The sequence below is a fragment of the Pestalotiopsis fici genome (assembly GCF_000516985.1).
Source record: "Pestalotiopsis fici W106-1 unplaced genomic scaffold PFICI_Scf_19, whole genome shotgun sequence".
Classification (NCBI taxonomy): Eukaryota; Fungi; Ascomycota; class Sordariomycetes; order Amphisphaeriales; family Sporocadaceae; genus Pestalotiopsis; species Pestalotiopsis fici.
Genome location: NW_006917109.1, coordinates 38,372 through 55,511, shown reverse-complemented (window position 1 = coordinate 55,511; position 17,140 = coordinate 38,372). Strand labels below are relative to the sequence as shown.

Below are 17,140 nucleotides of genomic sequence, written 5' to 3'. Positions count from 1 at the left end.
GCCGAAAATAAAAATTTAAAGCGGGATTTAATAATTTATAAGGTAAATATTCCGGTATAAGCCTAATTATAAAAAGTAATATCCGGCTGATTTATTTAGGTATTTAAATACCTAATAATTTTAGTTTATAAAGGTTTTGCTAAAGACCGTTATTTTCGTTAAAAAATTATTAATTAAGAATTTTAGATAATTATATATATAAATGCTATTATAATAAAGTTTTTAAATCGCAATAAATTTAAAAAAGATTATTACGTATATTTATTATTTGCGGAAATTAATAACGGCTTATTATACGGTCGTATTTTTTATTAAATTTTTCGAAAATTTATAAAAATATTTGGTTTTTTTATATAAATATACGGAAAAAAAAATATAATTTTTTGCTTTACGTATAAAATTTGTTTTCGATTAGCGGAATTTTAGTATAATCGTAAAAAAGCTTATATAAAAATATATCCGTTTTTAGGTTATCGATTTATATTAGGATTTTTAAAAAATTAATATAGCAATTATATTATAGGTATCGTAATATATAATTACGAATTTTAGTATAATTAATTTAGTATTTTGTATATTTCGTTTTTTTATCGCAAAAAGAGCGATTTAGATAATTCGAATAATTTAATATTAATATAATTCGAAGGAAAGCAATTTTAAAAATTATAAAAGGCTATAAATAAAATATACGGAAAAAAGAATTAAATATAATATAAAAAGCTAAAAAAAAAAAGTTATAATAGGAGTTATATATAGTTAATAATAATTAAAACGATCGTATAATAAAGGAAAAAAGTTTTGTGTATTAATTTTAATTTATAATTTCGGTATTTTATTATATTAGAATAAAATGAAATTTCGTAAATAAAAAATATAAATAAAATAATATAAAAAAAAATATAATAAAAGGTACTAAAAAAATAATTTTATATTTAACCTAAGCTTTATTAAGCGTTTAATTAGGGAAGTTAAACGTTAATATTTGTATCCGGGATATCGTTAATAATTTTCGCTTAATTTAATATTTTTTCCCCGGTATATTATATTATTTATTTAGTTTATAATTGAGTAATAAGAATATTTCGTAATAATAATTTAATTTTATAATTTGCCGTTATCTATAGAAGCCCTTTAGTTATAGCTATTATTTAATAGTTTTATTTAGGGTTATCGGCTTTTTAAAACCTTTTTTTATTTTTGTAAAATTTTTTTAGTAGCCGACTAAGAAAGAATCCCTTTAATTCCGTACCGTCGATTTTTTTTAGTACGTATAAAAATTTATTAAAAATAAATTTAATTAAATACGGCCTTTTTTAATAATATTTAAGTTTTTATGCTTTCGATTTATCGATATACTTAAAAAAATTATATATAATAATTAAATTTCCGATATTTAATAGCGTATTTTTTTATAATAAAATGCGTTTTTCGGATATTAAATATATAATTTATTCCCGATAATCCCGGATAATTTATTTAATTTTAATTAAATCTTCCTTTAGTTTTATAAATATTTTAATGCGGTTTTTTAATATTTTATTTTTTAATATATAAAGGTCCTATTTAAAAATCTTTTATATAAGTACGGCGGATTTAAAAGAAAAAATTAGATAATATCCGTATATAAGGAAAAAAGGCGAATACCCGGTATAAAGTCGTATCGAGATTTAATTAATAAATATAGCGAATAAAAAAGTTTTAGTTTAATTATTGCTTAACCTTTTCGTAATAATCGAAAATATTTTAGTAATCGGTATATATCCTATTTCGATTAATTTTTGGCTTTAAAAAATATAAAAGGAACCTATACGTAAATTAATTATAAAATCGTCGATAAATTTAATTAATTTTTTTTTGTTTTTCGACCCGCCGTTTATTTTTAATCGTAACGGTATTCCGTATTTTAGGATAATTTTCCGGATAATAAAATCTTTAATTAAAGCTAAATTTATTATATTTAAGGCTTTAGTTTTAAAATATTTATAAAAAGCATTTTTAGCTTTTATAATAGCGGTTTTTTTATAATATAATTTTAGGAATTAAATATTTATAATTTATTTTATAAAAATATTTAAAAACTCGGAAAATTAAAAAAGGTTATATTTTTTTTTATTATAAATTAATAAGCTATATAAGATTTAATTACGTTAATAATATTATCGAATATTTTCGGCTAATAATATAATATTAATACCGATTTATAAATAGTATTATATTTACGATATTTTTTTTATTTATAGGTTTAGGTAATAATATATATTCGTTTATTTTAATTATTAAATATTCGTTTATGATTTTTAAGGCCGAAGGGTTTCCTTTAGAATATACCGTTTTAAAAGGTATATTTTAGCGCGGCTTTTTTAAATTTTGCACGTTTTTTAGATTTTATTTATAAAGGTTTATTTATAATAAAATATTTAATAATATCAAAATAAAATTAAAAATAAGCGTTATTATTAACGATCGTTTTTATATTATTTTAATTATTATTTAAAATATTAAACGTAGTTATTAAAATATTTAGTTTTATATTTAGGAATTCGTTTAAATTTCTTTTTTAAATATCGTTATTTTTATCGGAAGGTTTAGGCGGTTTGCGGGATAATATATTTATAATAATATAAGATTTTTTAGGTATATAGCGGATTTTAAAATCGAAATTATTAATTTAAGCTAATTATTTTATAATTAATACGCCGGATAAGTCGTTCGAGCTATTATTAATTTGCGCGATTAATATTTAAGCGTTAATTTTAATTATAAACCGAATATTATATAAATAGTTTTTTAGTTTTCGTAATATTTTTAAAAGGGTATAATATTTTTTTTTCGTAATATTATAATTTAATTCCGCATTTTTTTAAATACCGCTTTTATATCGAATAGGTTTTTTTTTTATTTTTAATAATATAAAATATAGCATTTTATTTAAAACTATTAATATTAATTAAAAAAATAATAATAATACCGTTTTTTTATTTAAATTTAGCGAAAATTAAAGCTTAAGTAAAGGTATTTTTAAGCTAATTAATATTAGTTTTTTTTGCATTTTTAAAAATAAAAACTATTTTTTTACGTAAAAATTTAGTTAGGGATAGGCTAATAATAGCGTAATTTATAATAAACGATTTGAAATATACCGTTAGGCCTAGGAAATACCGGATATTTAAAATATTATCGAAGTTTTTTTATTTTAGGATTTTAATTATTAAGGATTTTCCGGGTTTCCGTCCGTAAATATTATAAAAATATCCTATTATAATTATAAAAAATTAATATTATTGCGTTTTCGTACCGCTAATAATAGCCCCGGCTAATTTATAATTAATTAGTATTTTATCGATATTAATTAAATGCTCGAAAACCTATTTTCGTATATTAGGGTATATTATTTTATTTTTTCCGGATTCTTTTTTATAATAGGATAAAAAGCTTTTAATATTAATATTATTTATAAAGCTTTATATAATATCTAGCTTAAGGTTATATAAAATCTTTTTAAGAATTTTATAAAAATAAATAATAAAATTAGTGGTATTTTAAAAAATAGTTATTATGCGTAATAAGCTTAAAAAAATTATAAACGCTATTATATTTTTAAATTTAAGGTATAATATAATTTAATTATATTTAGAAAAAAGGTTAGCTATAGTAATTATCGTATAATTAGCTAAATTTTTTATAAAGGTATCGCAATTATTAGGGATTTTAGTATCCTTTTTCGTAATAGTATTATATTTAATTACCGAATTAATTAGGCAAAAATTATTATCTTTTTTTATAATTAGGAACTAAATATTTTGGTAGGTATTATAATAAGGTTTTATTATTTATGCTAATCGTTTTGCTTTTAAAAGCTCGATTATTTTAGGCATTAAAGCCTTAGGTATAAAGATGTTTTTTAATTATTAAGCTTTATAAAAAATAATCGGGATTTTATAAAATAGCGTAATAATATTTTTAATTTTACCGTTTTTTATAAAATCCTATACTAATGCCTTTTTTTTTTAAATAAAATTTTAGAAAGCATTTATTTTTTTTAATTAGTTATATAGGGATTAATTTTATTAAATAATTTATTTAAGCGTTTAAGAGTAAATTTTTTTTTTATTAAATTAAATTATTTAGGTATAATTTTAAATAAAGGCCTTTTTGCATTTTATAGTTTTATAGTTTTTAAAGCTTTAGCTTATTTATACTTTTTCTAATTTATATTTTTAAGAGGGATTTTACCTTTTTTAGGTTAATTATTAATAGGTATAATTTTTTTGGATTTAAATTTATATATAGTATTAATTTGCCGTAAAATACGAGTTTTAATATCGACGGCCTTTTTATTTTTATATATAAATAAAGTATTTAAAAGTATAGCTAGCTTTTCGTTTAAAAAATAACTTATAAATTATATTTTTTTAATTAAATTCGATATTATATAAAAATATAGTATTTATAATTATCGGCGAAAAACCTATAATTTAATATATAATATTAAATAAAGGTTTTTTTAATAAATTAATTTAGATTTATACGTAATTTTCGTTAATTAAAGGAGGCATTTTTTTTTAATTTAATTATACGTAATATTTTTAATAACGTTAATTTTGCGTATTATTAGAATATTTGGCTTTAAGAGTATTTTAACGATTAAGCTTATTTTAAATATAGATTTAGATTTCGTTAAATCGTTAATATGCATTATAATTTTGTTATTTCCGAAAGCTATATTTCCGATTATATAATTATTTTAAAAGCCTATATTTATACGGGTAATTTAAATAAAATTTATACCGAAAATTAATTTATTCCTTAATTTTATATTAGGGAATATATATATTAAAAATATAATATTACGATTAATAATTTAAATTAATTATTTAATTATACTAATTATGCGTATATTAGCTTTTTTTTTTAAAGCTTTATATTTTTATATTATAACCTTTTATAAAAATAGAATATTTTTTTACGTATTCGAAATAAATAATAAAAATTTCGGCACCGGTATCGATTAACCTAATAATTATATTTTTTATATTAATAAATTTAATATAAACGGCTATTTTAAATAGCAGATTAATAAAATTTTTAGCATAAATAATCGTAATTTTAAATAAAAAATTTATATTATAAATATCGATATAGCTATTATATAATTAAATATTATTAATTTAAGGTTTATCGGTTAAAAATGCTTATACCTAGGATTTTTATTTATTTTAATTAATAAGAAAATTAGCGCTAATCGTATTAATAAATATAGCTAAAATAGCTTTCGAAAAAAAATAAAAATCCTAATTTAGCAACGCTTTATTCGAAAAATATAATATTTTAGTATAATTTTAGTTATTTATATACTTTAAAATATTAAAAGCCTTAATTAAGCCTTTTTTATATTTAGGTACGAAATTTATTAATTAAGCGTATAAAATTAAAAGCGATTTATTTAGGAATTTTTTTATTTTTTCGTCGAAAAATTCCTGCTTAGTATTAAATCGTTTTTTAGGTTAGATTTAGGCTATTTTAGCTTTTTATTAAAAAGCGGTATTAGGCTTTGCTATTATATTTTAATTAACCGGTTTTTTAAATATTATTTTCGCTTAATTAAGTAAAAAAAATCGCGCTTTTATTTATAGCCGTTTATAAAAAAAGAATATCGCTATTTTATTTTAATATAATATATATAATATTAGCAATATTAAATTTATCCGGTTCGTAAATACGAGCGATTTTTCGCTTTTTTATAATATTATATACTTTTATTAAATATTTTTTTATTTATTTAATAATATTCGAATTTATTATAAAAAAAGCAAAGCCTCCGTTAAATAGCTTTTAATATCAGTATTTATTTATATTAATTTAATTCGGGTATTTAATTAATTAATTAAAAATTATAACCGAAATAACGTTAATTTATGCCTAAATATTATTAGCGGCATTTTTTTTTATAATTTTAGTGCTTTTATTTATAGCTTTATTATTAATGCTATAGCTAGCTTATTTTAGGAAATATTCGGCTTTTATTATATAATATATAATAAAAGCTTTTTTATAATTTAATATATAATAAACGGTAATAAGGCCGATATATTATTTAAGTTTTTTATATTAATTAATTAAATTTTAAGGTAATATTATATTTAAAAAAAAATTATTAAAATTTATATAAAAATACTTTTTAACCTTAGAATTATATAAAAGGAATTTATCGTCGTAAAATATCCGGCGTTTAGCGTATTTTTAAATAAAATAGCTAAATCTATAAAAATAATAATTTATTAAAAAAAAGCTGGTTAATCGATTTCCTACTTTTTTTACCTAAGGCGACGGAGTAAATTTATAAATCGGGAAGCGTTTATATAAATTTAAATTTATTATAAAAACGGTATTAATAGCATTTGCTTATAGGTAAAATAATTTATCGCTTTAATTAAAGATTTTTTTAGCTTTTTATAAAATATATAGCTAAAATTTAGTTATTTTTTTAATAAGCTGCTTTATGCTTTTATTATTTTTAAAAATATTATTAATAATTTTAGTTATATTAATTTTAATATCGTTCGAAGGTTTATTAATAATAATAGCGGAATTAGCTAAGCTTTTAAAAATTCGAATATAAATAATTTAGGTATTATACTTATTAATTTTAATTTCCGTAGCAGCTTATTTTTTAAATATATTTATAATTTTAAAATATTTACGTTTAAAAAATTTATCGTATTCCTTAATAAAATATTATATTAAAATGCCTTTTATAATATTTCGATTAATACGTTTTAATAATCCTTTAGTTTTATTAAAATCGGTAAACTTTTATTTAGCTTTTTAAAGCTTTAAAATACGAATTTTATAATTAAAATAATAGCTATATATTATTATAAAATTTTTAATAAAATTATCGCGTTTTAAATCGCGAAATCGGTCTTTTAAAATACGTTTTTATTTAATATTTCCGATACGAAAAGTTATTTTAATTTTAGCTTTAATTTCGGATTAAATTTTGCATTTATTAATAATAGCTTATATACGATTTTTTATAATTTTATTAACGCTTTAATAAAGCAGCTTTTTTAGCATATTTTAATTAATTATAATATAAAAGTTAAATAATTTTTTTATATTTTTTAAAAAAAATATTGCCTTTTTGCTATTAAATTTAAATTAAAAATAATCGTTAATTTTAGGAGTAATTATATATATCCGGATAATCGGAATATAATAAGCAAAAATTTAAGCAAAAAAAAAAAGCTTAAGGGATAAATTAACATTAATTATATAATCGCTAGGTTTTAGGTATATTATTAATATTATTTAAAAAAACAGCCGAAATAATAGGCTTTTTATTAAAAAGATTAATATTAAAATTTAATATAGCAAATATTTAATTTAATAAATTAAATAAAAATAAAAAATAAAATATAATTTAAAATTAATTAAAATAATTATAAAGGTAATATCGCGGATTAAATCTGGTTTTTCTTTATTATATAATTATCGTATATTTAATATTAATATTTATAATTAGCTTTTTATCCTATTTAAGGTTATATTTCCGGAATATATTTAAAATAATTGCCGAAATTAATTATTTAATTTTATAATTTTCGAGCTTTTTTCGGTTATCGTTAATTAATTTATTAGCTTTTAATTTATATTTAATAATTATATTTAGTTTTTTAGTAATATTTTCGTTTAGTAATAAAATTAAATATTAAATTAAAAATACCGGTTAAACCGTATAATTTTAGGTTTTATTTTTAAAATCGGTAATTATTTAATTAATTTTCCTTTTCGTATTTAGTAAATATATTTTATAAAATTTTAATAATACTCGTATTTAATAAATATTAAGCTAAAATAATAGAATTCGTCGTATATCGCATAAATAAATCTAAAATACCGATATTTAAGCGATATAAATTAATTATATAATAACCGGATAACTTATATTTTTTTTCCTTTACGGATAAAAATAATTAAAATATTATATATTAAAAATGCCGTATTAATAATAAAAATATTATTAATATACTAATAACCGAATAGCTACGGCTTAATATAATTAGGCTTATAATTATATTACGCCGATCCGGCTATTTCGTACGTATAAAGGGAATAAAGGCTTTTTTTTTACTATAATTAGCTAAATATCGATAAATTTTTAGTATTTCCGTTTAGGCTAAAAAAGGCAAATTATCGGGGTTTTTTTTATTTTTATAAAAAAGTATTTTTATTATTTTAATTAAATTTATTTTACTAAAAATGCTTTATAAAAAGTTATCGTACGTAATCGTATCGTCGGCGTATAAATATAATCGTATTAATATACGAAAAATTTAATCTTATAGCTAAGCACTATTTAAAATAAGGAATAAAAACTAAACCAAACTAACCCTACCTAAAACAAATAGCCGTAAAGCTATAGCCTTTATATAGTTTTTAATTAAATAATATATAAAATCTTAAAATATATAGGAATAATTTTAATTAAAAAAATAATAAATAATAGTCCTATATGCTAAACGCAACGAAAAATAAAGGCTTATAAGTCCCGAAGGGACTTATAAAGCCACTCTAAGCTAAGCCTTTACAGCCACTTTTAATGGGCATCTCCAGCACCCCCATATCAATGGTCAAGGCCACGAAAGCATTTATGACCATGTAAGTGGTCCGGACGATTCTGATTGAAATACGTATATGTTGACCATGCCAACAGTGGCAACGAGTCAGTGACGGCTCCCCATCGGCGTACTTTGGAACCTGCCTAGCTGGATTCCCCAACTTCTTCATCATGATGGGTCCCAATACCCTCAGTGGTCACTTGTCGGTCATTTACACTACGGAGTGTCAGGTGAATTACACGATGAGATGCATTGCTCCAATCATGTCTGCATTATCTGCAACAAGACGCCCTGGTCGCTCGCCATCAAAGCGCAAGCTCGTGGACACGGTCGTCGTGACCCCAGAGGCCGAGGTCTGCGATTTGGCCGAAACACAAGTCAAGGCCCGCGAGCTTGTCTGGTCCCCGGGTTGTACCTCTTGGTTTCTGGATGCCGCTACGGGCAGAAACACGGCCATGTTCCCGGATTGGCAATACATGTTCTGGTTCAGAAGTATCTGGGTGCCATGGAAGGATTTTGTTTTTGGAGCGTCAGTCGAGCAATAGTTGTAGAGAATGATCACTTTGCTGTTACCATATATATTCATCTCATCATTCACGATTAAGTTATAAGTGATGCTTGAGTGACACTAAGTGAAGTGATTGCATCTGCATGTTACGAGAGGGACAATTTGACCACAGGAAAACACTACTAGACTATCAGAAAATAGTCAAATCTATTTAATGTTGAATTTCATCTTCTCTACACATTTGAGTCATCTACCATTGCAAGAAACTGTGACTGCAATCCAGCCATTGATGTCCATCAAACTCGAGCTTATGGACACCAAATGTGCATTCCACCAAAGCCGGCACACAGACACAGTGACCGCGTTCCAATACGCATTTGATTAATCTGCCGCGATTTTCAAGAAAAACTCCTGCATCAAGCTAATGCGTCTACTCCTTCATGCGACCATTTTTCTTAGACATGTTACCGGCCTAAGACCCGCATTTTTGGCTTGGCCCTGTTGACTTGCCCAATTACCGCTTTAGGCAATTTTCCCGAACAGGTAACTCTGCCGAATGCTGTGACAGGATGTTATCTGCATTTGGCCGCCATACTTGATGCCAAGAATCATACTAGCTACTGATGCTGTCGTGGCGTATCGAATTTATATATACATCTGCTTCGGGCTGTCTAGACTTGTGAATCAGTGGGATGCTCAAATTATGCAAGGCCACAATCTAGTACAGCAAATAAGTAGTGCCAGAATCAAACTTTGCGACCATGCCTCAATACGATCAATTCACCGGCTTCCAGTCTGGCTCTGTCGAGAAATGGACTCAAGTCCAAAAGAAACAGTTCAATGTCAAACCCTTTGGAGAATATGATGTTGATGTCGAGGTGGAGTGCTGCGGCGTCTGCTCCAGCGACATTCACTCCATCAACGGCGGCTGGGGCAACTCGACATTTCCTTTGACCGTCGGTCACGAAGTCGTCGGGAGAGTAGTCCGGGCTGGGCCCAAGGTCACGCTGATGAATCTCGGCGATCGCGTCGGCATTGGCGCGCAGATTTGGTCGTGCCTCGAGTGCCACCAGTGCTGCAACGAGAATGAGACCTATTGCCCCGACTTGATTGCTACCTACGGTCATGCTTGGCCGCAGCATCCTGGGCTGATATCGCAAGGTGGCTTTGCATCGCACGTAAGAGCACATGAACACTGGTAAGTCTCACGTCAGACTCGTTGATAATTGCATGCTAAACGTCGTTTATATCAGGGTTTTTCCAATACCTGCCGAAATCCCGAGCCACCTCGCCGCGCCGATGCTTTGTGCCGGCATTACATCCTACAGTCCTCTTGTCAGATTTGGGGCAGGCCCTGGGAAAAAGGTCGGCATCGTCGGGGTCGGCGGCCTTGGTCACTATGGCATACTCTTTAGTGCGGCGCTCGGAGCGGAGACATGGGCCATTGCTCGTACCAATGCCAAAAAGGAGGACACGATAAAGATGGGAGCAATTGGATACCTTGCCACTTCCGAAAAGGATTGGAATGTGCCCCACAAGATGACTTTCGACCTCATCATCAGCACCGCCAACAGTTTCGGCGATGGTTCTGATCTTGGTGCCTACCTCTCGCTTCTAAATGTGCTTGGGAAATGGGTATCGGTCGGGATGCCAGAGGAGGCCACGCTCACGATCCGTCCGCAAGACCTTGCCGGCAATGGCTGCTTTGTTGGCGCAACACACCTGGGTAGCCGCAAGGAGATGCTGGATATGTTGCAGCTCGCAGTCAGCAAAAACATCTCGTCATGGGTGGAAACAGTTCCAATCAATGCCGAAAACCTCTCAAAGACGTTCAAAAGCTTGCACGAAAACTCGGGCGCAGTCCGCTATCGATATTGTATGACGGAATACGACAAGGAGTTCAAGCAGTGATTAGATAAATACCGAAATATCTTTGGGGGGGGGGGGGGGGGGGGCGTGGGACACAATTCAAAATACTGCTGATGATGATGGTATTCCGATCTGGCCCCGGCATTGGTTATGATATACCTAGATGGTCAAGGTATTCATTTACTGTTTCGTCATTTTCCATTTTCTTGATGCCATAATCCTTCCGGTCGTGAAACAATTGCATTGATTGCTGCCGAGTTCAAAGTTCTACCTTTAGCCGTGGACACCATTTTCGACAACGTATGAATCAATGTGCTGCAAAATTTTGAAAGTTAATCTCTGAGATGGGCTTTACGCCATCTACCTTGCAACCGCTCAATTCTGCTATGGCTAACCCCAAATCTTGCGCGAACTGGGCTTCTTCCATACTACCACCATGGTTGATGAGCCCTCGTGTGTGCCACATAGCCTGCGTAGTTCAGGTCAACAAACGAGGCTTCTCATGTGTCATCTTATTCATATTATTTGACTTACTTGAACGGGGCATTCACAGCAAATCAAAGCTGCTATATTACACATTTGAGTCTCAATCGGGGTTAATATGGCGTCCTCTGAAATGTAATACTCGTACGCTAGTTGGGTATTCAGGAGATCTAAAAAGTATATAGTCAGCCTAGGAGGTCTTTTCTTTTTCGAGATAGTCAGGAGACTCACACAAGTCCGGGTGATACTTGAAATTGTTGTCTCTGTTAGCTTGGGCGCTTTCAGGTGTCCATATCGTGTCAAAGTATCGTCGTGCCTTTTCGTAGCGTATCTTATCCATTTGGATGCGCTGCACCTCATCGGTCTGGGATAGCTCCCATCTAACATCTTGTCAACCATGTCCATTTTCTTTTCATGAGTCTTCAAATAGATCAACCTACCGTGGGCCATAGTGATCAATCTCTTCATCTTTGAGGGACTTGAACAAGGGTAACAAGGCTTGCAGTGACCTCGGGATGCCATAGAATGCGCTGGTCTTCAAAATAGCCTCTTTCATCCTTCGTTGTATGATCTTCTGATCATCCAGAGTGACATCTTGAACGACCTTTTTGTATAGCTCTACAACGTGTTGGCCAGTGTTGGCTGAAGCCAGCGCTACAGCCTGGGCCTACATTAGTGAACACAGTCTATGATGTTGATCACTGAAGGGTACGACTTACGGCAATCAGATACCACCTAGCCCTTGTGATTTGTTGCGAGTTCTCTCGTAATTGAAAAGTCTCGAAAATGTTCTGTCGAGACATGATGAGAGCTGGCTTATAACGTGACGAATAGTGAAGCACAACTCGCGCTCCAACCAAATGAAACTGGTCTAAAGATCAGAAGACGCCTTTTGTTTGGTAAAAATGGTATGTGTGAATCACGAACATTGTAATTAGTTCGCATTAAATGCGGCTCCCTCCTCGGCAAATCTTACATGGGGGCTCATATTTTGTCCGCGGAATAATGTAGTACCTGTTGGCGATTAGAAGCTATACAAAACAATACTTCACCACGCCCAAATCGACAGCCGATTTCTGTACTGCTTATGATTTCTGAATCAGCATTCTGTCAGCACTTGATCCGTATTATACATCCGGAAGGGTGGGGGGCTTGGCCCGGTGCTCGGCGGGGCCTGCGAGGGGGATCCGCGGAACCGGAATGCCCATACTGGAGTATGTTAACGCCGGGTCGTGCGGTACACGATTCCAGGAAATAGTATGAGCCGATGCATAAAATCTCATTCACAATATTCAATTTAAAAGGATTAGATTGTCTCGTCTCTCTGGTGTGATGAAAATGTGGCATATTCATCACACTTCATTCAATATATCAATTGGAAAAGTCGACTTCCGAGCATCTCTCGACATTGCTACCATGGCAGAAAACTTGCAGAAATTCTCCGGCATCACTTCGCCTGGCAGCCACCTGACCGACCACGAGTCTGTGGTTGACACCATCCACCGCCTTACAGAGTCTGTTGATTCTGAAGACGCTCCCATGTTTGAGAGCGCTATTTACGATGACGCGGAATGGGATGTGAGCGGCCTTACATTCTTGGGCAAGAACTATGGTGTCCTCAGGGGCAAAGAGGAAATGATGCATTGGCAAATGACGGGTCCTGCACCTGTGCTCACAACGCACATGGTCTCGAATGCCAGGTCCCACGTCACGATTCTCAAAGACGGCACAAAAATCGCGACTTGCACAGCATATGTGCTAGCACAACACCTACCGCGTGGAACTGCGCATAGCAAGATTTCCACTTGGGACAAGGATGTATTCCTGACTGGTAATCGGTTATCAGGTGAGCTGAAGTGGGACGGAGAAAGGTGGCGGTTCATGAAACTTGCAATCAGATGCATCTGGAGTGTTGGGGATAACGATTTCATTGTGGCAGGAAGGCCAAAGGCTCACGCCGAATGAACTTTGATCTCATTCAACTATGAAATTGACACATTCACTATCCTTCGGGATGGTCACTAAGACACTGAGTGCTTCTTCTTGTAGGGACGTTGATCAGTGTACCACATGAGCGATCATATAGCGGGCTCAACGTGCGGTGTTGTGGTAGGCGATCGATTTAGATCAATGATCGTTACAGATTACTCCGGTTTCGTGAACCAAGACTATCCATAAGATTTACTGGGATCTCATTGTTAAACAATAAGCAGAAATGATAGCATATCTTTTTCGGGTGAAAAACGTTGCTGTTCGAGCGTTTTGATCACACTGAGTTTTAGTATTAAGTTGCCGCGAAGGTCTGAAGAACAATTCCAATATGCCATCCCAGAAAGAAAGAGGAAGAAGGAGAAGGGGGTTGTTTAAATGGAGTCCTTTGATTTGTCATGCCTGGCATCCCAGGAGTAGGGCGATGATTCCAAATTGTTAAATGCTTGACTTGTTATCAAAGTGAAGCACTCCATCTGAACCTCTTAGAGCGATGGCGTACAGGCAAAATGCAGCACTGAGACCACTAGAACTGATAATAGCAAGACTTCGTTTGGCTTAATACATTACGCTTCGCACAACGATGAATCCTCCTCGTCCATCCCAGGCAAGTGATGCCCTAAAATGAATCTAGTAATTACCATCAACGTTACGTGCGAAAGGATAGAAGGGGACTTCGTCCCGATCGTACGTGGACCATAGATAACGGTCACGGCCACGCGGGTGCTGGTAGCCGGTAGCCACAGCCACGAATGTGGCTGTACTGGCTTGCGTCCAGTATACCTAAATGACATTGCCGTACGTGACCGCAAGTATCAATATTTCAACACATGGGAGATTCAGCTGAAAATCACTGGCCAATGGTAATGATAACCTCCTTTACTGTCATTGTTATTTGAGGTGTAAATGGGACAAAATACGCTCAGCTTTCTTTTTTCCTCGTTTCCCTGTAGTGCAAAAGAACCCTGCATGACATGAACTTTCACTTCTCTTCCGGGAGCGTACATTTCAAGTTCTGTGAGAGATCCTAGACTTTAGGGTCCGTTCACAGCTATCATTGATGCCCAAAGTCCTACGCATTAGCATTTGCACTGCCGGACAAATGCCACAATATACTCCACCTCGGGCGTCGATTATTCAAACGCTGAGTTGTACGTTACTTACATGATCATTAATCAAGTTGGCTATTGAGATGTGCTTTCCACTTACCTAATCCTAAGTACCCCTCCGATGGTGCATGGTCTCGAGTTCCAGCATTCTGTAATCCCTCTCATTTGCCTGTTTCTGAGAACAAGATTATACAGTAGATTCGCAGCTATTCACAATGCCAAATGATGAGCAACACAACATCAGCCGTCATCATGTTCCCGGATTTGGCGCTCTCGTCGACTTCAAGATTAGAACTGGTGGTCAAGCTCCTGGTGAGGGATTTTCAGGGTGGTCCGGATGTGGGGGCCAGTCCGTAAGTGGGTTTGGGGCGTTAGTTGAGATAAAATTAGTGGAATTGTAAAAACCCAAAGTTAATGGTAATTGTAGCAGTAAGGCATTTTTGAGTGCGTAACGGACGTTAGCCGACTGGCGGAGTGATTGACACGTCTTGCGGCTGTGTAGTCTGGGTTTAATATCCATTATAACGTTTAGTCCTACTACTTTGTCTGAAAGACATCCTTCAATATAACCTCTCTCTTTTCATTTGAGACCCAAACTGTGCCCATTGTGTGCGATATCCGACATTTTGTTGGTACTGGGCGAAAAATTAGTACAAAACACATCAAGATGGACAACTATACAGCATCCCAAACTGAATCGACTATTGTCACGGCGGTAAAAGAATGGCTCTCAACTTGCGACAGTCGTCATGCCAGTACTTGCACCAATGCGTGCTACGGAAGGACTGATGACGAACAACTTCTTATCCGACCTTCTCGACTCATCGATGTCAAGAATCAATGCGTTGTAGATGGAAGTGTTGAGGGCCAATACATTGCTCTCAGTTACACTTGGCAGAATGCCAAAATGTCATCTCACGGCAACGAAGAATTACAGCTGCGCACAGATAACATTGATACACTCACTTCGCATAACTGTTTCGAGAAATACTCGTCTTTGCTCCCAAAAGTCATTCGAGATGCCATTGAGCTGACGAATGAGATTGGAGTAAGATTTCTATGGGTGGACAGGTTATGCATTATTCAGGATGATCCGGCAAGGATATCTGAGATTGAGCGCATGGATCAAATATACGTTGGTGCCTACATGACAATAATTGCTGCAGCGAGCCACGGCATGTTTATGGAAGAGGGGGAAACCATCCACAATCCATCTGCCTATACTCCGAAGTTTGGGAAGAGAGTGTTCGATGACAACCTCAGCGAAGATTTGGTCCAATCCAATGTTCGATGGGCCTACGGAGATGTGTCTTGGTCGGAATGGGCAAAGAGGGCTTGGACTTACCAAGAGTACATCCTCAGTAGACGCGTTGTCTTCTTCCAGGGATGGCAGATTTTCTGGCAATGCGAATGCGCAGTCTGGAACTTGGGTCAGCTTCGACCAAGACCAGGTAACGAAGCTGTGATTATGGGCTCATTGGTTCGCGATATTATTCGGCCGCCTAGGCCGTCAACTTCACCCGATTTTGACCTGTATGCAGGCTTGGTTTGCCCATACAATGGGCGAGAGCTTTCATCCCCAGCAGATGGTCTCTTTGCATGTCTTGGCATTTTAAATCATCTTGCTCCAGCGTTCCCCGACGGCTTCGTGTTTGGCATGCCAAGACTCTACCTTGACCACGCTCTTCTTTGGCAGCCATTGAAAGGAGGCTATGATAAAACAGTTGAGGAATTGCATATGGACGGATGCGCCGAAAGAAACAGTCAATCGACTCGCAGACCAACCCTCCCATCTTGGGCCTGGTGTGGCTGGCAATGTTTCATCGACCCGAAGAGCTTTCAATCAGCTCTCAATATTGGCCAAATTGGTCGCGGTGAAGGATCTGTCACGAATTCCTGGAAACTGAAAAGCTCTACAACATGGCAACACGGATCCTCAAAACATGGACCAGCTTCAACCCATATATCGGCTTGGACTACACGCATATACCTCCTTCCCGCAGCTACTCTTGAAATTCGTAAGACTCCGTCTTTCAACGCAAGCGGCATCTTTGATTGTGCGGGCCACATACGCATGTTTGACAATCCGGTCTTGACTGAGACGCCCTTAGACGAAATGCCGAAGGTGGTGGTTCTGCAAGATGAAAATAGGAGATGGGCGGGCCTGATCAGAATCACAGGAGATTCGAAAGTGAAACGAGGTGGTGAAATGGAAATAGTTGCCATTTCACAGGGCAGTGCCAACGGTAGAGACTTAAAGAGCTCTTTCGAGGAGAGAGTATTTCGAAGAAGTCGATATCACAGTGCTCGTATATTTAAGACCATATATGAGGACGAGCACGCGGTTGATACGTTGGGAAGGCATTCTGACTCTTACTTCAACGTTGTTGCTGTGGGTGAGTATGAAGACAACCTTATACTCCCAGGTGATTATCAAGATGATGTAGAATACGAGTTCTATAACGTTCTATGGGTAGAACGGGGAGCTGACGGTGTTGCCTATCGGGCTGGTTGCGGGCGTGTCATGAAAGATTGTTGGGGGGCAAATAACGCAACTCAAG

At 32.7% G+C, this 17,140-nt stretch overlaps 3 protein-coding genes across 3 annotated transcripts; 2 read left to right on the top strand and 1 right to left on the bottom strand.

Moving 5' to 3' along the window:
* Positions 1 to 9,890: 9,890 nt before the first annotated feature.
* On the top strand, positions 9,891 to 11,040 carry PFICI_15405 (uncharacterized protein; the record flags this gene model as incomplete). Its single annotated transcript, XM_007843986.1, has 2 exons — positions 9,891 to 10,327; positions 10,383 to 11,040. The coding sequence occupies 2 exons, from the start codon at positions 9,891 to 9,893 to the stop codon at positions 11,038 to 11,040; spliced, it is 1,095 nt and encodes a 364-aa protein (XP_007842177.1).
* Positions 11,041 to 11,271: 231 nt separating this feature from the next.
* Positions 11,272 to 12,284, bottom strand: PFICI_15404 (uncharacterized protein; the record flags this gene model as incomplete). Its single annotated transcript, XM_007843985.1, has 6 exons — positions 11,272 to 11,313; positions 11,363 to 11,467; positions 11,533 to 11,651; positions 11,713 to 11,861; positions 11,922 to 12,148; positions 12,201 to 12,284. The coding sequence occupies 6 exons, from the start codon at positions 12,282 to 12,284 to the stop codon at positions 11,272 to 11,274; spliced, it is 726 nt and encodes a 241-aa protein (XP_007842176.1).
* Positions 12,285 to 12,897: 613 nt separating this feature from the next.
* On the top strand, positions 12,898 to 13,446 carry PFICI_15403 (uncharacterized protein; the record flags this gene model as incomplete). Its single annotated transcript, XM_007843984.1, has 1 exon — positions 12,898 to 13,446. One exon carries the CDS (start codon positions 12,898 to 12,900, stop codon positions 13,444 to 13,446), a length of 549 nt encoding a protein of 182 aa, XP_007842175.1.
* Positions 13,447 to 17,140: the final 3,694 nt, after the last annotated feature.